The sequence below is a fragment of the Tachypleus tridentatus genome, chromosome 2 (genome assembly GCF_004210375.1).
Source record: "Tachypleus tridentatus isolate NWPU-2018 chromosome 2, ASM421037v1, whole genome shotgun sequence".
In the NCBI taxonomy this organism is placed as follows: domain Eukaryota; kingdom Metazoa; phylum Arthropoda; class Merostomata; order Xiphosura; family Limulidae; genus Tachypleus; species Tachypleus tridentatus.
The window spans coordinates 126,835,237-126,861,093 of NC_134826.1; the positions used below are offsets into that span (position 1 = coordinate 126,835,237).

General features: G+C 32.7%; 1 protein-coding gene across 1 annotated transcript in view; it reads right to left on the bottom strand.

Annotated features, from left to right (window-relative positions):
* Positions 1-2,876: 2,876 nt before the first annotated feature.
* The window catches only part of LOC143245605 (cholecystokinin receptor type A-like), a 60,336-nt gene continuing 37,355 nt past the window's right edge, over positions 2,877-25,857 (bottom strand). The window contains exons 2-5 of the mRNA XM_076491961.1: positions 19,700-19,900; positions 17,728-17,884; positions 5,427-5,923; positions 2,877-2,911 (exon numbers count right to left, since the gene is read on the bottom strand). Coding sequence (XP_076348076.1) covers positions 2,877-2,911; positions 5,427-5,923; positions 17,728-17,884; positions 19,700-19,900 — 890 coding nt within the window. The remainder of the gene's footprint in view (positions 2,912-5,426; positions 5,924-17,727; positions 17,885-19,699; positions 19,901-25,857) is intronic.

The following is a 25,857-nucleotide window of genomic DNA, read 5'->3' on the forward strand; positions in this document are numbered from 1 at the left end:
ATTGAAAATATTCAATTTAACACAATAAATAAACATTCATAAGCTGAAGCTTTATGGAAGATGAAACTTCTCTACCATTTTCAAAAGTTTGATTACGATTCTCTTATTACATGATTTATATATATATATTTTTTGATTTTTTAAAGTATTACGAACACAATCAAATAATTTTATTTCGAACATTATTCTGCGTTATTACAACAGGACTATAAAAACGATATTTAAAACAATGTATAATACTGATACCACAAAAATAATATATAAACAAAAATCTCAGTTGCCTAACATAAAAATTATTTACTTATATCCTTTTTATTCTCTGCACTTCAAACACGTTTGTGAAAGTCTTACGAATCTACTAAGTTTTAAAACTAACGTAGGTTTCCATTTTGGAACTTTATGACGATCTATTACGTTGCTAAATTTTCATTCTGTAAACTATATTCTAGTTATTTTCTACATTGTTTTATCAATTTCATTTCGCCAAATTGTTTATTGTAAGATTTGTTATTTTATTCATAATACTCATGTATTCCAAGTACATTGTCTTGTTCATTTTTATTCAAGCTCAGTACGTGAAGTATTCATTATTTACGTTTTATTACGTTGCTTCATTCAACTTTGATTATTTGATATATCAGCTCTGTACACGATGTTGTGGTGCTTGCTTAGTGCAAACTTTCCAACAAAGTGTTTTTCGTTATTACGCAAACTTGTCTTCGTCAAGCTTTTAACATCTACAACATTATCATGTTGGGTTGTTTCTACAGTTATTCTTTATCATGGAAAACTGTCTTTTGTAAAAGGTGTATATATACAATATATTCTCTCAAAAATGTGTAACCATCAACAACAAACACTTATACAGCACAAAGAACTCGTCGAAATAAAATATTTTGGCACAATTTCAACAATGTACAACAAACAATGTATAAACATTCACAACAAAACTTTAAAACATCGATGCCATCTTTTAACAATTCCCAATAAGAGAAAATATGAAACACCTTAGAATTATCGTCTTTAACGAACATCGATTTTAAATTACTGTGTTTCTTTTCCAACCTCATATTCCCGCGCAGTTCAATAGTAACCTTATAAAACCAAGCGATATCCGCTGTGAAAAACATTACAGGTGGTTCATGGTGTATTTTTGAGATTCAGAACAAATATTCTTTATTTTTATAATAATTTACAACAGACCTTTCTTAACAGTGGGGACATTTTCTTGGTTGATTTCTGGGGGGGAAAAAGAGTCAATAAATACTGTAGGCCAGCTTACAATAAACAATTGTAAACAATGGTGGCGTTTTGTTTACAATATCTTAATAACGTAAACAGTCTTTAAGCACTGCAGAGCCCTTTACAACAAACCTGTAAACACTAGAGATATTTTCTTCAATAATTGCTAATGAGAAAGAGACTCAAGTTTATAGGATCCAATAAACAATGATATCGTATTTGATCGTTTTCTAGTAGGAAAAATATCTTTACGTGCTACAGAAATGCTTAATACTGAAATTATTATCAATAATTTACGGTGAGAGAGAAAAAAGAATTAAAAATTTCATGTTTTCTATGCTTAAAACTAATACTATAAGATTATTTTTCAAAAAGCTATGTAAGCTATAATAGTGCTTTTTTTAATCACCTTTGCGTTGGAAAAATGTTAACCAGTTCTCGACGGCGGAGAATAACAATGCAAATTTTGTGATATTTTACGTAAGTGCTCTTTACGAATTTACAAACGCGCTTTAGGGTGAAATTTATGATAAAAATTATTTTTTTAAAATAGTGTTAAGAGTTCTGCTTTAACCGTTCCGTTTCAGGTTTCTATTTAACATAAAGTGTTAATATAATTTCAACTCGTTTATTTATTGTAAGCCGCTAAAAAGAATAAGGTTTTCGCTTTGATTACTCTTACTTTATCTACAACGTAACCATGAGAAGAACAGAACTGAACATGTATTTTAACCTCAGTTAGTTCAGTACAGGGCACTTAAAAGAGTTTAACTTGACATTATTTCAATTATTCGTGATGCGAGGAACATTCGTAGAATCACTTAAAGACACAAATTGGAAAATGAGGATAAAAAGTGATGAAGGTAAATTGACCTTTCAAAAGTGCTCTGTTATAGAGTTAGTGTTTTGTTATTGAATGTTTTCACCTGACTATATATGTATATACAACTTGTGTGTTTTATGCTGTTCATATTGTTGTTTCTGTATACACATTTAGAAGGAACTCCTACTTGTGACTTAAGGGGATTTGTTCAAAATGCTTACCAATGATTGGAACTCAACGGCCGTGTTCGAATACTTCACCAAACCTCTTCTAAAAATTCCACTTTCATCAGTTTGGGAATTATACTTTATACGTTTTGATAACCCTACATGAATGTTTGTTAATCTATTAAGTCAACATGTTTAATTATCAACTGTGTGCTTAAAATGCAATTCAGATAAATTTATCGTGATTTTTTATTCTCTTTTATGTTGTAATTAATACTGTAACGGCATTTTGTAAGAGATTACTAGTTTATTAGTTTCGTCTGTACTTCTCAAGTAGCGAATATATATTCTTTATAAAATTCTAAAGAGATCATGAATTGTTCTTGTATGTCTTAAGTTTATCAACTATTTCCGAGGTTTCTTGACGACGACAAACCCACTTGAAATAAAAATACACCTCAGAACAGCTGGTATGCATATCACTAAAAGTGTTAATACCCACACTAACCGTTCTGAGATACATTTTTACTCCCGAGGTTCCATCGTGTTGAAGATTAGGCCATTTCCATCTGGCTGAAAACTCCTAATAGTACACTAGTTGGATGGTAAAACTTATTGATCAGGTAACACAGTGTCATATTAATCTAAAGTCTGATGTCTTCACTACGTCCAAGAACCTCTGAAAATAACAAGAAAAACTTCAATCCGCAAAATAATAATAATAATGCAGAAAATAGAAAAAGATTAAGCATAGATATATTTTATACGTGTGTGTGTGTGATAATTTTGAGAGTATCTCATATATAAATATTCAAAGCATCAGATGGTTCGAAATATTGTTTATTATATTTATTTAGGATTTTTTTGATTGGTGGCGCTTTCGTAGCTTTAACTTTCCTCTTCATCCTATTTAATTAAAAATAACATATATTATATAGAAACGTATAAAATTTAATAAACTTAAAATAAACATAAACATCTCTCTAAAAATATTCTAAAAGTCATAATAATTAATTATTGCACCTTATATAAAATCCATAAGTAATTAAAACTTATAAATAAAATAAATATCATTTGAAAACTTAAAACAATCATAAGCAAATAAATGTGTATTTTTCGTATAGTAAAACCACAAAGAGCTATCTGCTCAGCCCACCGAAGGGAATCGAACCGCTGATTTTAGAGTTGTAAATCCGGAGACATACCGCTGTAACAGCGGGGGTCTATTTAAATAACATTTAAACTATTACATTTTTAAAATAAGTTCCTTTTGAATTTCGCGCAAAAACTACACGACGGCTATCTGCACTAGCCGTCCCTAATTTACCAGGGAAGGCAGAATGTCATCATCACCCACCGCCAACTCTTGGGCTACTCTTTTACCAACGAATAATGAGATTGACCATCACATTATAATGCTTCCACGGCTGAAAGGGCGAACATGTTTGATGTGACTGGGATTCAAACACCCGACCCTCAGATTACAAGTCGAGCGTGACAGGCTTTTTAAGTAAGAAAATTCTCATTACATAACATTTGTGTTCATTAGTACAAATCAAAATTCGATACATCATGGGTACTTAAGATACTATTGTAAAAATGTTCTGAACATCTTAAAGGACTTTGATTTGAGTTTCTAACATAAACTTATACTGCTTGATTCTAAACCTTAAATCTCCAGCTTGGCCAGTCTTACTTTCACTACATCTTGTATGTTTTAACATATAAATATAGCTCATAGAATTGTACAATTTTAGCCCTCCAATGGCACGGTGGTATGCCTGCAGCCCTACAACACTAGGAAACCTTTCCAAGATACCCCTGGTGAGAGAAGCATCGCTAGCTCTTTGTAAAGCTCTGTACTTAATTTTAAAACAGCAAGAAAAATATCTCTATTTTCAGTAATAGTAATATAATATAGATTACAGAGTTAGCATCTCAAATGTTTATTCATTATAACTATCTCGTCTATTTTCAGTATTTTGTCTAAAAACGATTTAAGATTTGGGTTTCTTTGTAAGCTAAAATAACAATGATATTTTACACAGATTTTCTTGTAGAACTAGATGTATCAAAATCGTGCACTCTTTAATATTAAATTATATTCTTGGAATATATGTGGTAGTGGTTTTCAAAACATCTGACTGATTATAAGCTTTTGCACCTAATGGCTTTGCACAAAATATACTCTTGTTAATTGGGCTCTCTGTATATTTTTTATTTAGTTTAAACATTTTGAATTTAATTGCAATTTATGCATACATACATTCATTAGTAAAAGAAATAATAACATAAAGCTATTTGAAGCTACTGATGGATTCTTATCGGTACTGTAGTCATAATCTGAATGAATTCATCGAAATTTCAGTTTTTAACTCTCCTACTTTATAGCTTTTATTTTACATGTTTTTTCATAAGATCTATTTTAAAATAAATAATCAACACATAGATAAAGTCAAGAAAGATAACTACAGCTTTCGCAACGTGATAGTTTCAAAACTCAGTGATGAAGTTGTTATGTTCCACTAGTATGATATTACAATCTAATTTTAAAATCGATAACATCGTTAGCGCTTCCCGATGAAACAACTATCTATTTGTGTATTAAGAAACAAGTAATTAAAAATCAATATATTTTTTAAAATATTTTTGTGAATATTCCTATTTAGCTCTGACGTCATTACGCATCACAAACTTTTGAAGTGTGCTTTGATCATTTTCGGTATAGAGAGAATTGTAAATATATTCGTTTAATATTTTATTTCGTCCCATTCTGGTTATAATTGTTTATAACGCTAGAGTTTAAGAGCTCAATCCTCGCGCTGGATACGATTGAAAAAAACAAACAACAAGCAAGTTTATTTTTGTGTTCGATTTCTTCTCTGCGTGGGTATTTTTCTTATAACAAAGCCACATCGGACTATTTGCTGAGCCCACCGAGGGGAATAGAACCCCCTGATTTTAATATTGCAAATCGGTAGACTTACGGCTGTACTAGCGGGGGGCGATATCTTATTAGCCGAAAAAAAATTTTCGAAGTAGCCATTTGAAGCAAATATAAATGTCCTGTCGAATACAAGTACCGCTATTTTTGATCACAGAAAACACTAAAAATTATTTAACTGACTTGCGCCGACTTTTAAAACCGTGTGCCTCGTGTGATGTAATTAAACTAGTTGACATGATTCACTTACCTATTCTGATAGTATTCCGTGCACTGATTGCACTGTTCACAGTTTGAAGATCGCTTCCAAAATTAGATTGCCATGTCTTTTTTTTTCGGCAACCAAACAATGTGAGAAAAGCCTTGCGGAACTTACTGTACATGAAACAATATGTAATCGGATTACAACACGATGAGCAGTAGGCCAGCAAATGAATGACGGAAATACCAGTGGGTCCAACTCTAATATAAAATTCTTGTTTGTCATAAAGAACCCATGTGTTGACAATATAAAGAGGTGTCCAGCAAACTACGAACTCTACGACTAGAACAAATAACATTCGGATTACCCTACGTTTGGCAACTCGATTTTTTTCTGTGTTTCCTCGAACAATCAATGGATGGGCTGCACTTTGTATATTATTGGTCACTGACTCAGGTGTTCGTCGGTAGATGGGGCGTTTCCTCCATAGGTCATCAGATGCTGTCAAATCCAGATTTTCGGCAGAGTTGACATTTCTTTTGTTTCTACGAGGCTCTTTATTGAATAAATAAATAAAATATGTGAAAAAATAAATTATAAAGTATTTTTATACTGTTTAGGTTTACTTTTATTGATCTTAAGGATCAAAAACTATAATAACGCCATATTGTTTTTTTTATTATAATCTACCAATACGCGATTGTTAATATTCACAAATGTAATGTATTTTTGATAGCTACTATCGATTATCACTACGTAAAGTTGACACTATTTAAAAAAAAAAACAGTTTAAATCATTTTACAAGCCAGTGTTTTCTATCAGCTTTCTACCTTGGAAAATTATATCCATTTTATACCGTCACATACAGATTTTTCACGAAACGTCGTATGTACTTTGACATAAGCGAATCATTTTCATTAAAATTGGGTCACACTTTGTTGTACTTAAAATGTTGACAACCACTGGTTATATATTTCTCTTGACCAATCGCGACGTGAGAGTCTTATCGACCGTTCTAGAATATAAACGTAACAAACAAATATAATAAGAAAAATGTGTGTTGTGGTAAACGAAGTAATAATTTGATCTAAGTAAGAGTGTTTTTCCTTACAAGTTTGCAAAAAAAAATCGTTACATAATTAAAAAAAAGAATATTATTTTCGAAGTCAGAATAGCTGAATTATGGAAAATACGTTATTAACACCAAAAGAACCTTTATGAAGCTTAAGTTCGCGAGCCTGTGTAACCATTTCAATTAAATCTGAGAGCTAAGTTCCGGCGACAAACCGTCTCCATTACCAGTAAATGAACTGATATGTAACTAACTGTCTCACGCCAAGTACCAACAAATTAGCGACATAGAAAAGTAAGTTCTAAAACTCAGTTACCACTTAAATACACTTACTTAAAAGTTGTCAACAATAATTCTCGGTAGATTTAAATTCGATTTATTCTTAACTTTCATGTTGTAGTTTTAGTTCACCTGTCTTCTTACTCAGTTTACTAAGTTGGTTTGCTTTAATTTTTGCTTGTATGTCCTATCCACGTATATTAGACATAATCGGACCCTTATCTGCATTGCTGTACTTTTAGCTCACGTACATGATCTACAAATTTATATCATATTACTAATCTGTTCTATCATTTTCTCATAATACGTTGTATCGTCTTACAGTCGGCTATGAACTCGCATGTATGTATATCGAGTTTCACCCCTCAGTATGGTACAGCGGCATGTCTGCGGTTATACAACGGTAGAAACCGATTTTCAATACCCGTGGTGGGCAGGGCACAGAGAGCTATTTATACTTGACTACAAACAAACAGAAACATGAGTTTTGTAGCTCTAAACGAGACACTGGAGTGCTTTACTAAATAACGGCCGTACAAGTTTGTAGTTAAGCACAAAGCCACACCTGCTCATCACGGGTATCGAAACCCGATTTCTAAAGGTATAAGTCCGAAAGCATACCGCTGTGCTATTGAGGAGTTCTTTATTAGGTACAGAAATATAACATTTGCAGGCGTTTCAACGTCATCTTAGAAACCATTAACCTCATAAGTTGGGAGTGAAGATCGAGAGGGGGCACAGATTCGCTAAACTTCACAAATTTACTTTCGTAATATTATGTACGTACTTTATGAATTTATCATGTCTGATAAAAGTTCGTAATTATCAAATTAACAATTAATGGTGCCATAGGTATCGTATCATTACAACCTAATTAAACTAACTTATGATTTACCTTTAAGAGAACGTAGAATTACAGACAAATAAATAAAGTACCGAAATATAAATGTGTCTTAACCCGTGCTATTGTTTTCATGAAGTACGAAGAAACACAAAAATAAACAAATCCCAATTAAAATTCTTATTATCTGAACGATTTTCCATTATGTCATTGCAGAAAAAAAGAGAGTTTTTGAAGCTATCCAGTTTTTTAAAATATATCTTACTTATTTAAAATATATCTTTACTATAACATAAAACGTATTGGTTATATACAAACATTAGTTCGATGATGCACAACTGTTCAACGTTCGCAACTGATCAGGACATGGAAAAACAGGGCGACTACTAGTGATACAATTACAAGACTGCACGTGTTTTTCGTTGTTTATTTTCCATATTCCTCTTGGTTTGTTCATTATCGATTTTATATCAAGAAGTACAAATAAATAAAACTTCAATTTTTTTTTATTTGCTACAAGTCAGTTCCCAGAAGGCTTGGCCCTCAATACCAGGGTTCATTAGCTGTTTGATAAAAGTGAAAAGTTTATTTAAAATGTTATTTTATTTGCAAATATGTTTTTCACTACCTCTTGTCCAACTAAGCTGACGTATTTCAGTTTTGAGCATAAGGAATTTGCTGCAGTAATTAATACAAACGAAAAATAAGTTTCAACTGATGTTAGAACATTTAAGATAAGAGATGACTTTTTGGTAGTCATCGGGTTCGAATCTGCGCGATACTACAATATAACTTTAAGCCGTGAGCGTGTTATAAGCGTGACAGTCAATCCCTTATCGTGGATAGGGAAAAGTCAGTAGTTTAAAATTAAAGGCGATAGCGAATAGCTTTAGTAGTTTTTCTATAAATACAAATAAATATGAAAGGCTATTCATATTCTGATTTGAGCTTTGCAATGAACGTATTAAAAGGAATGTACTCTCTGGCACAGCAGTGGTATGTCTGAGAACGTATACTGCTAGAAACCGGGTTTCGATACCCGTGGCGGAGAGAGCACAGATAACACTTTCTGTAGCTTTCTTCATGATACCAAACAAAAGAAAAGCAACCAAAATGCTCACACTCTAGTAATATAATGCTTGTTTTTTAATGAAATATATGAAGAATATTTGTCTTGTGGAATGCACAGTGTTTTACTAAAAACCCTATAAAGCTTATTTCAAGTATATGTTCTCTATCGTTAAACCAAACCTAAATTCGTGGTGCGAATTTACGGATTTTTACCAACGAATAGTGGGATTGACCATAACATTATAACGCCCCCACGGCTAAAAGGGCGAGCATGTCTAGTGTGGCAGCAATTCAAACCCGCGACCCTCGGATTACGAGTTGAGTGCCTTAACCACCTGGCCATTCCGGGCAGGACCGGAAATAATGTTTCTCGAATACTTAATTAACGTACAAAAAACAAACAGTAAAAAAAAAACTGATAAGTAAATAGTACTTGTTACCTATCTTCGACTAATTTGGAGCTTTCAATAAAGCTATTCAGTCCATTATCGATGAACGCCTAAAAACGCCACGTTCGAGATGTTTTATTTTGTTATCAACTTTTTTCGCCACACTTTTCTGGAGTGTTCATTCAATCAGTATAATTCAGTACATTTTCGGAATCTTTTTTCTCACAAGATGAAATACCATTAAGTTTGTTTTGTGATTTTTTTCATTAATTATATAACTTTTGGGCTTTTTTAACATTATTTTCAAGATATATTATTTTTACTTTAGATGACTTGACTACTTTCTAATTTTTGTGACATATTTTTGAGCCTTTTTTATTTATAATGATTTTTTAGCAGGCAAATCATAAAAGGGTTTTCTAAATAGCATTTGTGTCAAAGACAATTTTATCGCTGAAGAATCAACTCTTGTCTTTAGGTTTACGCGTTGATTAAATGTAAATATAATAAAAAAACGAAATAGCGAATTCACCTCAATGTACAAAATTACACACTGTACCTAACACGTAACATCTCCGAAACGGGTGATCACATTTTGTGAGAACGATTTGCATAAGCTGATACGTTGTTGTCTTGATGTTTCTGTCACCTATTTATTTGGCGTTAATGAATAATTTACGATAATTTCTCAGTTCAGATAACTTCATGAACAGAAAAAAAAATGTAATTAGCATTTTCACAGAGCGATATAAATTCGCCTAATAGGATCCACCACATCAGGACTGTAGTTATTGTAAAAATTTGCAGCGTGATCGTCCAGTAATTCCGTTTCATCAAGCACCAAGAAAGTTACGGGCTTACACTGCTCATCCATGAGTTACTTTATCGCCATGCACCAAGAAAGATATTAATATCAAGTTACATTTATCCAAGTGAACTGTGTATAACGTACTTCATAAACAATCTACCGCCATGAAGAGTAGCTTAAACCCAAAAATTAGAGAAAGACTAAGTGGAGAAAACTCTAACAAAATACCTTACCCATGAAAACCGGGAAGTTTGTTGAAACTCTGGACGATATCAGATTGTACTTAAATGATTTCGACAAGAAACAGATCAATTTGTCCCGAATTACCTAAAAGGAGCATGGAACAGTGATTGTAAATACAGCTTTTCGCCAGACTTGGGTTATGAAACATTTCACCCTCCCGAAACGAAGAGCAAGGGAAGGGGGTGCTCCATTTATTATAAAGAGCAAGGGAAGGGGGTGCTCCATTTATTATAACTAAAATCTACTGATCGTTCTTATACATGATCAAATTTCTGCCCTGCTCGAGTCAACATAAAGTGTCAAGTCACTCATCTAATCCACATCAGCGTGCTACAAATCATGAAGATTCAAATTAATGTGCTTGCGGAATATTTCGGTTCATGACAATGAACTACAACACACGAGCTGTTTAAGAAGCGTGGAATTCGACTTGTCACTCAGTATGATACATTAAGTACTATTCACTAGTAAGTGTTTTTTAAAATAACAACGATTTTAAAATATAAATTCCTTTAGAACAATCGTTTGAAGAAAGCACTGTGCTTAAGAAATGTAAATGATAAGAAAAGACAACAAACATTGACGTTATAAATGTGTCTGTTCATTCTTTTTGTGCAGACTATATTTAAACGAAAAAAAGGAAAATTACGTTTAACTTGAATGCTTTCATTAACTGACTTAGAAATCCATGACGTCACAACCGTAATTATTGTTAACGTACATAAACCATTAGCGATTTCACTCCAGTTTATTCTGTTAAGTCCACTTGAAACACTAAGAAATATATGAAAATTCAACATAAAGTACCTTATATGATATCGATCCACCATTTAATATTTCTGTCTAAAGTAGCTTGATGAAAATTTATCTAGGCTTGGTGTATCAAACTTTGTATATAAAGTAGCTTGATGAATATTTATTCAGGTTTGGTGTATCAAACTTTGTATATAAAGTAGCTTGATAAATATTTATCCACGCTTGGTGTATCAAACTTTGTATATAAAGTAGCTTGATTAAATTTTATTCAGGTTTGGTGTATCAAACTTTGTATATAAAGTAGCTTGATGAATATTTATCCAGGCTTGGTGTATCAAACTTTGTATATAAAGTAGCTTGATGAAATTTTATTCAGGTTTGGTGTATCAAACTTTGTATATAAAGTAGCTTGATGAATATTTATCCAGGCTTGGTGTATCAAACTTTGTATATAAAGTAGCTTGATGAATATTTATCCAGGCTTGGTGTATCAAACTTTGTATATAAAGTAGCTTGATGAAATTTTATCCAGGCTTGGTGTATCAAACTTTGTATATAAAGTAGCTTGATGAATATTTATCCAGGCTTGGTGTATCAAACTTTGTATATAAAGTAGCTTGATGAAATTTTATTCAGGTTTGGTGTATCAAACTTTGTATATAAAGTAGCTTGATGAATATTTATCCAGGCTTGGTGTATCAAACTTTGTATATAAAGTAGCTTGATGAAATTTTATTCAGGTTTGGTGTATCAAACTTTGTATATAAAGTAGCTTGATGAATATTTATCCAGGCTTGGTGTATCAAACTTTGTATATAAAGTAGCTTGATGAATATTTATCCAGGCTTGGTGTATCAAACTTTGTATATAAAGTAGCTTGATGAAATTTTATTCAGGTTTGGTGTATCAAACTTTGTATATAAAGTAGCTTGATGAATATTTATCCCGGCTTGGTGTATCAAACTTTGTATATAAAGTAGCTTGATGAATATTTATCTCGGCTTGGTGTATCAAACTTTGTATATAAAGTAGCTTGATGAATATTTATCCAGGCTTGGTGTATCAAACTTTGTATATAAAGTAGCTTGATGAATATTTATCTCGGCTTGGTGTATCAAACTTTGTATATAAAGTAGCTTGATGAAATTTTATTCAGGTTTGGTGTATCAAACTTTGTATATAAAGTAGCTTGATGAATATTTATCCAGGCTTGGTGTATCAAACTTTGTATATAAAGTAGCTTGATGAAATTTTATTCAGGTTTGGTGTATCAAACTTTGTATATAAAGTAGCTTGATGAATATTTATCCAGGCTTGGTGTATCAAACTTTGTATATAAAGTAGCTTGATGAATATTTATCCAGGCTTGGTGTATCAAACTTTGTATATAAAGTAGCTTGATGAAATTTTATTCAGGTTTGGTGTATCAAACTTTGTATATAAAGTAGCTTGATGAATATTTATCCCGCCTTGGTGTATCAAACTTTGTATATAAAGTAGCTTGATGAATATTTATCTCGGCTTGGTGTATCAAACTTTGTATATAAAGTAGCTTGATGAATATTTATCCCGGCTTGGTGTATCAAGCTTTGTATATAAAGTAGCTTGATGAATATTTATCTCGGCTTGGTGTATCAAACTTTGTATATAAAGTAGCTTGATGAATATTTATCCCGGCTTGGTGTATCAAACTTTGTATATAAAGTAGCTTGATAAATATTTATCTCGGCTTGGTGTATCAAACTTTGTATATAAAGTAGCTTGATGAATATTTATCCAGGCTTGGTGTATCAAGCTTTGTATATAAAGTAGCTTGATGAATATTTATCCCGGCTTGGTGTATCAAGCTTTGTATATAAAGTAGCTTGATAAAGATTTAGCTTGATCAAACTTTGTATCTGGATATGAATATTTATCCAGGCTTCGTGTATCAAACTTTGTATATAAAGTAGCTTGATGAATATTTATCCCGGCTTGGTGTATCAAGCTTTGTATATAAAGTAGCTTGATAAAGATTTACCCAGGCTTCGTGTATCAAACTTTGTATCTGGAGTAGCTTGATGAATATTTATCCAGGCTTCGTGTATCAAACTTTGTATATAAAGTAGCTTTGTGAATATTTATCCCGGCTTCGTGTATCAAACTTTGCATCTGAAGTATCTTGATGAATATTTATCCAGGCTTTGCTTATTAAACTTCATATCTAAGATATATTTTTATAGGTTTATCTAGGCTTGGTGTTTTTGTCTGTTTGCTTGTATTTAAGTACAAAGTTACACAGGGGGCTACCTGTATTCTTACCACTATAGGTATCGAAACCCGGTTTCTAGTGTTATTAAGTCTACAGACAAATCGCTGTGTCACTGCGAGACTTGATGCTAAACTCGCTATCTGAGGTAGTTTGCTAAAGGTTTATCCAGGTTTTGCTCATTAAACTCGGTATCTAAGATATCTTTTTGAAGAAGATTTATCTGTGTATTTAAATTAAGTCTAATAAAGGTCTATCTGTCATATTTTGTGTTTGTGTTCCACTCAGGATTTCGAATTCTGGACTTAGCTTTTGTACGCCTCAATCACATTTAGCGTAGTTGGAAAGTGCTGCCAAAATACGTTTTTTGGAATTTTCTTCATCAACCTTTTCCAGATTATTTTATAAAATGTGGAAATGGATTTTGCTAATGAAAGTATTGCGATTTTCTTTAATTTGTAATTAAACACAAAACTTCACATTGGACTATCTTGGCTCTGCCCATCAAGGATATCGAAACCCGGTTTCTAACGGTTTAAGTCCGAAAACATATTGCTGTGCCACTGGAGAGAAGAGCATCGAGAGACTGGCCAATTGAATATCAGTTATAGTTAATGGAAGAAATATGTAACATAATATTTACATACTCAATGTAACTACTTATGTGATATACATATATCTATATTTCTACCAACATAAAGTATTATTGTTGACTTATACTTATTTAAATTTAAACACAACAAAATTTGTCTGGATTGTTAATTAAAAGTTTAGTTTGGTTTGAATTTTGGTTTGAAGCATGGCCAGATGGTTAAGGCGCTCGACTCTTAATTTGAGGGTAGTGAATTTGAATCCCCGTCACCCCAAGCATGCTCGTTCTTTCAGCCGTGGGAGCATTATAATGTGACAGTCAATCCTACTATTCCATATCTATACAATATCCCAAGACCAAGCGGTAGGTGTTGATAACTAGCTGCCTTCTCTCTAGTCTTACATTGCTAAAATATGGGCGACAAGCGCAGATAACCCTCGTGTAGTTTTGCGAAAAATGCAAAACAAAAAACAAACAAACCAATTAGAAGAAAGACTTAAAGTGTACAATAAAAACACATTTTCATTAATTAATCGTGAGTAATGTTTTAAAAGAATTTTTTTTAATAAGCAAATGAATGCCGATTCATTACTGTTATTTTGCTGCTATAACAGAATATATCAATCAATGTTGGTAATAGCCCAAGAGTTGGCGGTGGGTGGTGATACTACAACACTAAATAGGGACAATATAGTACAATGAATACAATATTACTGTTATGCCATAACAAATATTTAATTATATACAATGAATACAATATATACAATAAATATTTTATTAGGGATTGTCGTTAGCCTAATTGGTTTCGTAATTGAATAGTTATCTAATATTAACAGCAATTGAAAACCATAAATCTCAAAGTGAGCTTAATTGGACTCATTTGTTGGTGAAATAACATCGTTGAAATAACTCATTTCTCAGCTTCCCATTTTCAAATCTGATTTGCATGTAAATCCGCACATTAGCTGATTACAATTGTCTTTAGTGAAAACTAGAGATATTAGGATATTCTCCCCAGTAGTAAGCATTAAACAGCTTACTAAGAGAATTATATATGATTAAATATCTTTAAGTAATATTTTTGTATTAATGTAGAATTCACAGACACGCGGTAATGTGTAGTGCGACCAAAACCACCTGTAGGTACACTGTGTATCATAGACATCAGTAACAGCTTAGCAAGTTTTCACCTTCCGTTTTTCAGATTGTAGTAATCCAAACTATCACATATTTTCAGAGGATGTTCTTTACTAGGCCGTTACTTCACAAGCCACGTTCCAAGGAGATTGAGCAATACGCCAGATATAAAATCTGCAATTCTGATATTTTTTCCTTCACATTGAAAGTACGGAAAGTTTATTTTATAGAAAAATATATTTAACTTTCATGGATTTTTTTCAATATCTGGTACATTGGTAGGCGCTTAAAACCTACAATCAGGTGAAATTTTTGGTCTAACTATAAGCTGCATGTGGTATTCAACAAAACCGCTCAATTTTGACCAAAATTTATGCGCATGTGTACGCGAAACGTCTCGTGAAATTTTCACTACAACTTCCACTGAATGTTTATGTTATGTATGTATGTTTTTTTTATAGTAAAGCCACATCGGGCTATCTGCTAAGTCCACCGCGGGGAATCGAACCGCTGATTTTAGTGTTGTAAATCCGGAGACATACCGCTGTACTAGTGAGGGTGCAACTTCAACTGAAAGCAAAAGATGGACCATTTTTAATTTTTTATCATTTATGTTAAAGATGGCGGATTTAGAACAGCAAAACTATAGGAGGATAACACATGCAGATGCACAAGTATTGATTATTCCAAACAAGTTAGATCAGTACTTTTTAACTCAAGTTTTCAAAAGAATAAAATGGATGGTTATTATATTCATTATTCATTGCCAACTTTAACCACTAATTTGCTAAATTTTAGAAAATTCTCCTAATTAAAGAGCATTTGCTGTCACATGATATTATCTTAAGTAGTTATCGTAAATAATGACACTTGATGCGGCTGTATCGAGTGCTGCATGGTGATAACAAAAAACTGCTAATCTACATTCCATGGCGATACTATAAAACGATGTTATTAACACAGTTTTAGAGAGAAAATACCACCACAATTCCGGTTGGTTCTGTAAAGTATAGGTCTGTTTATAATAATAGAGTTGTGATTCTAAAGCTAATATTGGTTGGTATCGAGTGCCACTTTGTATCTCAGGACGGCTGGTATGGGTATTAACACTTTTACTGATAAAGCAGAAAACAGCGTTTTGACCTTCTTTGGTCATCTGCTTCATTAGTAAAAGTGTTAGTACCCATACCAACTGTCCTGAAATAATTTTTTACTTCAAATGGGTCATCATGAGTGTCACTTTCTTACATTGCTGTGGTATATTAGTTTGTAGTAACAAAAAGTTTCTAAAACAAAGATACCTTATGCGTGAAATAAAGGCGTGGCCAAAAAAGGATTGAACGTGTGACTTAATGGACTGAAATTGAAATTGTCGGCCAGACTGGCACTGATAAGAATTTTACAGTAAGGTGTTTTTGATGGATCTATACGTATCATATTCCTACAAGTTAATAGTGTGTAATTATTTTTTGCTGTCGTTTGCAGCAATCTATTTACAAATGAAAACACAGTTAGAATTACCAACATTCCCAATTAAAGTTCAGTAGAGCTTTGTCAGTTGTATTGATTGATCGTACATTTTCACAATAATAAACTCAGAAAATGCTGTTTTAATCACCCAAAGAAAGTACAATCCTCATAAACGCTACAAAATAGGCGATTTAAAAAAATTTCGGACAATGTTTTTTTCACAACTTTTGTAGCTATACACTTGAGAATATAGATGAAAATAATTTATCTATAAGTTTGAGATATTCTCTACTACCAAGAAAAATTTGATATCATGATTGTCCGATCTCTTTAGGTCCCTTGTTAAGAAAACTCGAAAGTTGTAATATTCACCAATCTTGTGGAGGTGGTTACATCCCTATAGTTTTTGGGCACAAATGTTTTTAACATCAGTCAAGAAAAAAGATAACCATAGACACATTTATAACCAACAAAAACATCATCATTACCAAATTGGACAGAGGAAAACGTATGATCAATTTGAATAATAAAACAAAGACTACATTAATGAAGTGACCAAAGTAATCAGTAACGCTGAAAAGTTTCCTAAACTATAAATTGAAATAAGCCTAATGCTCTGGATGGAAAGTATTTTGTTTTTTGTTTTGAATTTCGCACAAAGCTACTCGAGAGCTATCTTTGTTAGCCGTCTCTAATTTAGCAGTGTAAGACTAGAGGGAAGGCAGCTAAGTCATCACCACCCACCGCCAACTCTTGGGTTACTCTTTTAACAACGAATAATGGGATTGACCGTCACATTATAACACCCCGACGGCTGAAAGGGCGAGCATGTTTAGCGCGACTGGGATTCGAACCCGCGACTCTCGGATTACGAATCGAACGCCTTAACACACTTGGCCATGCCGGGCCTGGATAGAAAGATTTATAACAACATTAGGCAAGTAATAATATATTTGCCTTACACAGGCTTAAATTTTGGAGTCTGGAGACGAAATAAAACATTATAATCAACACCTCTACTGGGATTTCCTAATTTTACAAGTTTAAAGATCAATTTAATTTTTCTCAATAATTACGTGTCACTTATATGTTGTGCTGTCCAATGTGTTGGGACGCTGACATCGATTAGAATGTCAGAAGACTGGGAAATCGTTTAAACCCAGGTTTCAACCATTGTTCAGCATGTGGACTCTGAATGTGGTGTGACTCCATCTCCAGTAAGTATTAATGTAATCGGTAAATCCGAAAATAAAACTACGCTACAAGTGAAGAACAAATTATTTTTATTCTTCCAAAGAAGCCGAAATAAAAAATCAACAAAACGCTACTGAGTTTTCCCCGTAATTTTCTTTAAACTTTCAAGTTCTACCTTGTAAAAGTCAGTAAGTATATTAGATCTATCATCAGGTCTAATGATAAAAACCAAATTCTTACCATAGGACAACACGTTAGTGGTTCCTGGCTGTAATCCTCGAATAATGCAGAAATAAGTCACAGACATGACAAAAACAGGAACAACCAACAAAAGCAAATCCAGAAAAAAAGTAAATGCTCTTTCGATTCCTGTTGTAGGCCATACTTCTCTGCATTTGTACTTCCCTGTTGTTACAAATATACGTACGTTTGAAAGACACATAAAACAATAACTAATAACAATAAAACGCTACTACGAATATTCGTTATCATTGATAAAAAAGATATGAGCCAATAGATTAAAATATTACAAGGTTAAATATATGCTTAGATGTAATGTTAAACGATAAATAAACTTCGACTTAATTTTGTTAATAAAGCAAGATTTTCAAGCTGAATAGTAACAGAGTTGAATATAATTAAAAAGTAATTGTTTGTTTATTAACATACTTGCCAACCACAAGATTTAAAACAGAATAACTTTTATTATGATTAACAGTATTTGGAGTCATTCTTACAATAACATCCCATAGCATCAAGTTAGGCCCAGCATGGCCAGGTGGGTTAAGGGCGTACGGGTCGCGGGTTCGCATCCCCATCGCACCAAACATACTCGCCTTTTCAGCCGTGGGGGTGTTATAATGTGATGGTCAATCCCACTATTCGTTGTTAAAAGAGTAGCCCAAGAGTTGGCGGTGAGTAGTGACGACTAGCTGCCTTCCCTCTAGTCTTGCACTGCTAAATTATGGACGGCTAGCGCAGGTATTCCTTGAGTAGCTTTTCGCGAAATTCAAAAACAAAGAAACAAACAAGCATCAAGTTAACAAGAATTATTTAGCTGATGTCCATATGTCACACAAAGTATACGTGTTTTGTTTATACCTTTTATAGAATCTTTGCGAAAATTTATAAATTTGAAATATTAGACTAGAGGGAACGCTGCTGGTCTACAACATTTACTTCCATCTTTCGGACTACTCTTGCCTAATCAAATAATATGATTTAGCCGTTTCCCCTTATATTGCACTCATGACGTCAAAGTGCGGAGGCGTTTCTGCAGCAACGGGTCGCAAACCATGAGCCCTCAGGATCACAATCTTTGCATACTAGTCTCTAGGCTACTCTTGATTCACCAGTAGTGTAAGAACCTGATTATATAAGAACTTTAACCTAATAAAGATGGTATACAAGAGTAGCTATAAAACCAGTTAGTTTTAATTCAATTGTGTTCATACAGTTTAAATGTTCTAAAATCAGAAGACAGTTTTGTCCCGAGTATTTCACAGTAATGAAAAAGAAACAAAAAAACTTGTATACAGCGATTTATTCACCATAGCGAAACTACATTTATAGAGGTGTTTTATTAATAATATGCGGTATTAATGTTACCTAGTGATTATTCTTCATCAAGTAAGTTGTTCATGATACGAATATATATGTGTGTGTGTGCGTATATGTGTGTTTTCTGTCATCAACAAGATAGTGGTTTAGTTTGTTTGAATTTCGCGCAAAGCTACACAAGGGCTATCTGTACTAGTCTTCCCTAATTTAGCAATGTCAGACTAGAAGGAACGCAGCTAGCCACCACCATCCACTATCCCCAATTCTTGGGCTACTCTTTTACCAACGAATAGTGAGGTTGACCGTTACGTTATAATGCCCCACGGCTCAAAGGGCCATGCCAGGCCCACACGAGAATTAAATATGAGGTTTAGTTTATCATCTGCTTCGCCATTTGTTGTTGAGTTAGATCTCTTTCAAGAAGTTCCACTCCTAGTTGTTATTTTTATGTAGAAATTGTAAGACTGTTCTGTTCTTTTTTTAAGTTAAACTGTTTGCTGTGTGCTACTTAGTGCTACAATAACTTCACATATTAGTAAACGTAATCCATCCAGTCTATTTCAACCAAACGATGACGTCTTAAAAATATTAACATATTAAATGTGATTCGTAATTTTTTAAAATAATTATCATTATATTAAAACGAATGTTTTTATTCACCTGGAGTAGTGGTATGTATGAGCCGGTTCAAAAAAGCGATCGGCGACATAGTTATCAATGATCCTCCCCATACCAGTATAATCATTTTGTAGGCATGGGAGATCGTCTGCCACTGTCGAGACAATAACGGCCGGCAGATGGCGAAGTACCGCTCCAGGGAAATAAACACTAGTGTCCATACGCTGACAGACACGGAAACAGCTAGAAAAGAAGTTTACAAATACCTGACAATACATAAACAAATAAAGACGTATAATACATATATAATTAACTAAAACTACATTAAACATCAGTTGAAGTCATCTCTATGTGAGCTCTTTCTTACACAACTTTTAATGATCTTGGATATACAAAACAGTATAAAAGTTTCATAAATTAATGATACATTTTGAAGTAAGTTCAGTTATTGACGTAATATTTAATTATTAATTAGTTTTCATAACATGAGTGTTAAAAGTAATTATTTCAAAGGCGATATTTGTGTACAACTCGTTAAGAGTCGTACGTCATGCGTATATTTCAATTGACGTCACTTTACTCAAACCTGTTTTTTCTTGTTGCCTTGTGTGAGTATTTTTACATCATTGTGTTTTGCAGATTGTCGAAAGTTCAAGGTCTCAGCTGGGTAATAAATACATGTAGGCGTCCAAGTGACCATAACTCCAGTTAGAAAAAGTTAAATTAGTGAAAGTGAGGTTAAACTGCCAGAATGTTGGTTTACCAGTATCGGTCAATATTTTAAAGTGAGTTTCACAGTCTAACGGAGATAAAGAGAATAATTTTTCTTGTCAACGTAAGTGAATTTATTGCAAATTGTATAGCGAGAAAGAGAGATAGAGAAACTATTTCGTTTTGGCAGTTTAGTTCTAAAGTAACTAAACTAACCAGTGCAAACTTTTGACAAGAATGAAAATTATTTGTAGTGTTAAATACAACTGTGATATCCTATAGGCTATAGCGTAAAAAATTTTGTACATACGTTTTAAAACAAGTGGTTCGTGTGCTGTCTGTTTATTATTCGAATTGATCGCCAACAAGTTACAGACTGCTACTATAAAAGAATCCTGGCCATATAAAGTTGATACACTTCTTCCTTATTTTATCGGATAAATAAAACCACGATACAGGAATATTCTAACACAGAGTTTAAGAATATAATTATAAAAATACTTATACATTCTTGCGTATGAGTATTTTCTTTTTATTTATAAATTTGAATTTGCCTTCAAAATATTCTTCATAAATTAATGATACATTTAAAGTTTAATTTTTCTTTTGGAACCCGTGAAGAAAGACATTTAGTAACAATCTTTGGACAAGATAATAATATTGTTATTCTTAAAACTAGTAAAGACACGTGTATTTTGTTTTTTAAATTGTCTGTGTAATATATTTGAAATATTCAATCTTGTAATATTGGCCTTGAAATAAAAAACCAGTCTTGCTTCGAACAGCAAGACTACAATTTAATGGAAAGATCCCGAAGTTTTATTAAAAACCCATTAGTAACAGGACAATATTGCAAAACAATGCATGGTTTATTAGAAATAGATATTGTTACATGTTATAATCTTGAATGATGTATGAAATAAAATGCGTTGAGAAAATAGAAATTTGTACATAATTCATCTTATATAACTGAAAACTTAATTCACTAAAGCAAGCGGTTCTACATTTAAACTGAAATAATCGCTAATGCAATCAATTGTAGCTGAGTGCCATCTAGCAGCGATGTTTGGAATGTTTAAACACTACATATATTTCGGAATTACTTAGTGTAATCATAAACAAATGGTTAATTAAACAACGGAACCTTTTCTTACCCGATGACAACAACTTCATATTTTTAAAATTTTAAGTTATGTATTGTAATATTTTTGTAATTTAAGAGATAAAGTTGGATTACGTACACACACACACACACATATATATATAAATATGGTCGAAAGGTTATTACCTTTTTAAAGGTAATAAAATATTTGTAAAAGTTTAGGAATCTAGCTATTAAATATGTTGAAAAAGCTCTATCACTTTATAAAAATATAGCCATTTAAATAAATTTAGTTTGGTTGCAGTAAAGTACAAAGCTACAAAATGGGCTATCTGTGGCTTGCCCACAGCGGATACTGAAACTCAATTTGTAGCGTCGTAAGCTTACATATTTAGTACAGAGGCATTAGGGACTAGAATATAAAGGTTTTTAAACATGACTTCTTAAAAGTTTCTGTTTCATTCTACGTTTCTATGTTGGATGTGAACAGTTACCTTCTAGTGGTCAACAGCAATCGGTATCAGTATAAAATTCAATAAAGTTTTACTGCTATCAGTGCCATAAACACTGCCTATGGCAAAAGATACGGCTCCAAACCTCTACCGCTTTCAGTTTCTCTATACGTATTTATTTATTCACATATGATTTTCAGTTTCGCATAACACTATAGTAGAAGAAAAAATTGTCATTTTACACCTTGGATTAATGTAAGCACTTTACATCATATGTGGAAGAGAAAGCTACAGGCTATGTGATTTTTGACGTCAGTGCAAGATACCCGTCAATATTAGCATCTTCTATCTTGTTTTTTGGAATTTTCATTATTTTTCACTTGTCTAGTTTCTCTTCTCATAATTTCTTTTTATCCCTATGAAGTAGTTTAGTTTTTAACAACGCATAAGAAGTAGCTTTTAATCCGTCAAAGTTCTCAATTTGGTAATATGCAAGATAACTATTTTTAATTCATTAAAGTGATCTACTTTTTATGAACCATAGAAAGCACTGAAGACTTTCATGTTTATTTTTTCTTTCTAGAGAGAGTAAGAGAGTATGCAAAATAAACTGATAATGTATTACTTTGTAAAGAAAATGCCACTACATATAAAATTCAAGGTATCTCGGGATACTTTTTTGCATGATTTAGGTTGATAACATTGTTTTCAGTTAATAACAAAATACCTTAAAAGATTTTCATCTTGCTCTTTACTATCCTGTAAGATTTTTTTCTGCACCGAAATAATATTATATACGTTAATTAAGCAATAAGTCCTTCGGTATAGAAATAACATGCTACACTTTACATAGAATAAGTTCGGTTCGTTTTTTATTAATTTCTTGCAAAACTACGCGAGAGCTATCTGCGCTAGCCATCCCTAATTTAACATTGTAAAGCAGGTAGTCATCACCATCCACCGCCAACTCTTAGGCTACTCTTTTACCAACGAATAGTGAGTGGGATTGACCGACACAATATTCGCCTCCACGGCTGAAAGGGCGAGCATGTTTGGCGCGACGTGGATTTGAACTCACGAACCTCGAATTACGAGTCTAGCTCCCTAACCACCTGGTCATGTTGGGCCTAGTTTAATTCACCAACATTACTTTTAAAGATGAAGTGACAACATACCATTGCTTCTGTTTTGATATGTTACCTCCAAGTTATTACACTTTAATTGCGTTCTTGTACATTAGTCACCACCTAAATTTGTTTTTAAACAAGTACTTTCCAGAATGTTAAAAAAATTCTTTTTATTTCTATCAAGCTCAACGTGTTTGTTATTATTAAGTTCTAAACGTAAAATTCTTAAAATTAGTAATAGAGAACTTATTTAAAACTGCCTGTACCTATCTAGTCGTCCATGGTATGGGTAGAGAAAGGTTTACGATGTCTGAAGGTCGAAACGTTGTTTGCTCCTCTGCATAGAGTTTTCTCCACTCATACCAGCCGTTTGTACATACGTACATATAATGGGCCATTTTCTGTACTTTTACAAGATAAGCAATAACGAAATAACACATACTATCCATGAACAAAATTTGTGTTACATAGTGTAATTCGTTTTGTTAATAATAATTTTTAATTTTTTTTTATGTTTAACTTTTTCATAATAATCATTGTTTATAAAACCGTATATTAAAAATAATCAATGCATCAAAGAACACGATAGAGCTAATAAAGAAAGGATATTGATCAACAAGCATTGGTTACTACGACAGCTAACAATATAATCAATGTTATCAGAATAAGGATCTCAAGTAAAAGAGACGCTCTTTGTTTATTATATCTTTTTAACATCTATTCTTTGGAGACCACATAACATCACAGCAGAACGTGGCGGGTTAATAAATACCGATCAACTACAAGTCTTTGTATAAAAAGGTTATACAGTTTTGCGCTGGCTGCAAATGTCTCAAACGTGACGTTTGATATCGAGCTTTCTTAGTTTATCAGCATTTGCTTAACTTATTGTCACTTTTCATTGCTGTCAGGTTCATAAAATAATAATCCAGTTATAATATTTGTTTGATAAATTCCAATAAAAGCTTTCATACAATGTTATGGGTAAGTTTAGTAAATAAAAACGTATTGACTCTAATAGAATAATAGTATTGAATGAATTAACGGAAATGTGGCATTTGTTAAAACTATTGTTCTAATTTATGGCCCGGCATGGCCTAGCGCGTAAGGCGTGCGACTCATAATCCGAGAGTCGCGGGTTCGCGCCCGCGTCGCGTTAAACATGCTCGCCCTCCCAGCCGTGGGGGTGTATAATGTGACGGTCAATCCCACTTTTCGTTGGTAAAAGAGTAGCCCAAGATTTCTCGGTGAGTGGTGATGACTAGTTGCCTTCCCTCTAGTATTACACTGCTAAATTAGGGACGGCTAGCACAGATAGCCCTCGAGTAGCTTTGTGCGAAATTCAAAACAAACAAATAAACATGTTCTAATTTACAGAAGAAAACTCGAAGGAACGACTCATTTAAAGTTTCTACTCTGATTGGTGCTTTGAAAAGTTTTTGAATGGTATTTGATTTATTATAGACCTCAGAATAGTTCTAATATTATTGACTGAAAGGGAAAGAAGCAAAATAATTATTGCTGTGGTTAACGTCACGAATATCAACAAATAACGTTCTAACTCAGTGAAATTCTCACTTCATAATGTCTAGTTTTTAACTAATTCACCCTAATTCTTCCACTGCTTATAGAATAGAACATAACTCTTTTTAATTCCACGAAAATCGATATCTCTATACAAATAACTGGTAGATTACCTGAATTAATACTTTTTGTGAGACAGCTTTTATGGGATTATAACAATATTATTTGTTTATTTTTCCTCAATAACATTGAGTTGCGGCATATCCTGGCATAACGACGCGTCATTTTTGATAAAATGCACTGTTATAAATCAAACTTAATTAAGTGTTATATATGGCATCCAAATTTGTCCTGAAGAAGAAAAGCCGACCTTTCGAGTGTGCTCGGATTATAGGATTTCTGTCAATACTTCTTGAATCTACGTGCTGTTTTTTGTTCTAACATTATAATAATAGCGTTGTATTTTGATATATTATATTAGAATGGGACACCTTTCAGAGAAGTATTGTCCATTACATCGTCACATTATAATACACTAATACTATAATATAAAGCATTGAATGAGATAATAAAGTCAAACATTGACTAAATGAAAACTCATGGATCGATATCATACAGTTCCTATCCTATTACATGCACATAACTTTGATCTTATTCGAAGTATTTCAAGGTTGTTGTTTTTTTCATTAGATCTTAAACAAGCAATGTCTACTTGCAGAGTATTGGATACGAGATAAACATCTTAATCTGATTTTGTCTACAGAAACTGAATTCTGTTTATTGCTCTAATCAGTATAAAAACTAAGCATGACTGGCATATGCCAACGTTTAAAATTGGTTCTTTTTTTGTAAATATAAATAACTGATACTTATCCTTCAACAGAAATTATTACCTATGGTATTGGAGTTTGAATTTAACTATTCGGTTGCGAAGAGATTCGAATATTATTTTGCAGTCAAAGGCCAATTTCTTCCCATCGACTTACAGATACATCTAATAACCGTTTCTAATACTAAGTGTTAACAGTTTAATTATCACAGCGATAAGTCTACAGACTTATGACATTAGCAACCAGGTTTCGATACCCGCGTTGAGCACATTATGTAACTTTATGCTTAAATACAAACAAACAGAAATAGTTTGAATGAATCAAGTGTGCATGTTTTTCTGTGTTCTTCACAACAGAGAGTTCAGTTAAAAGAATGATTTACGAATATAACCAAACAATTAATTTTTCTTCTATATTTTAAGCATATTCCTAAAGTGCTTCAAATTGTATAAAC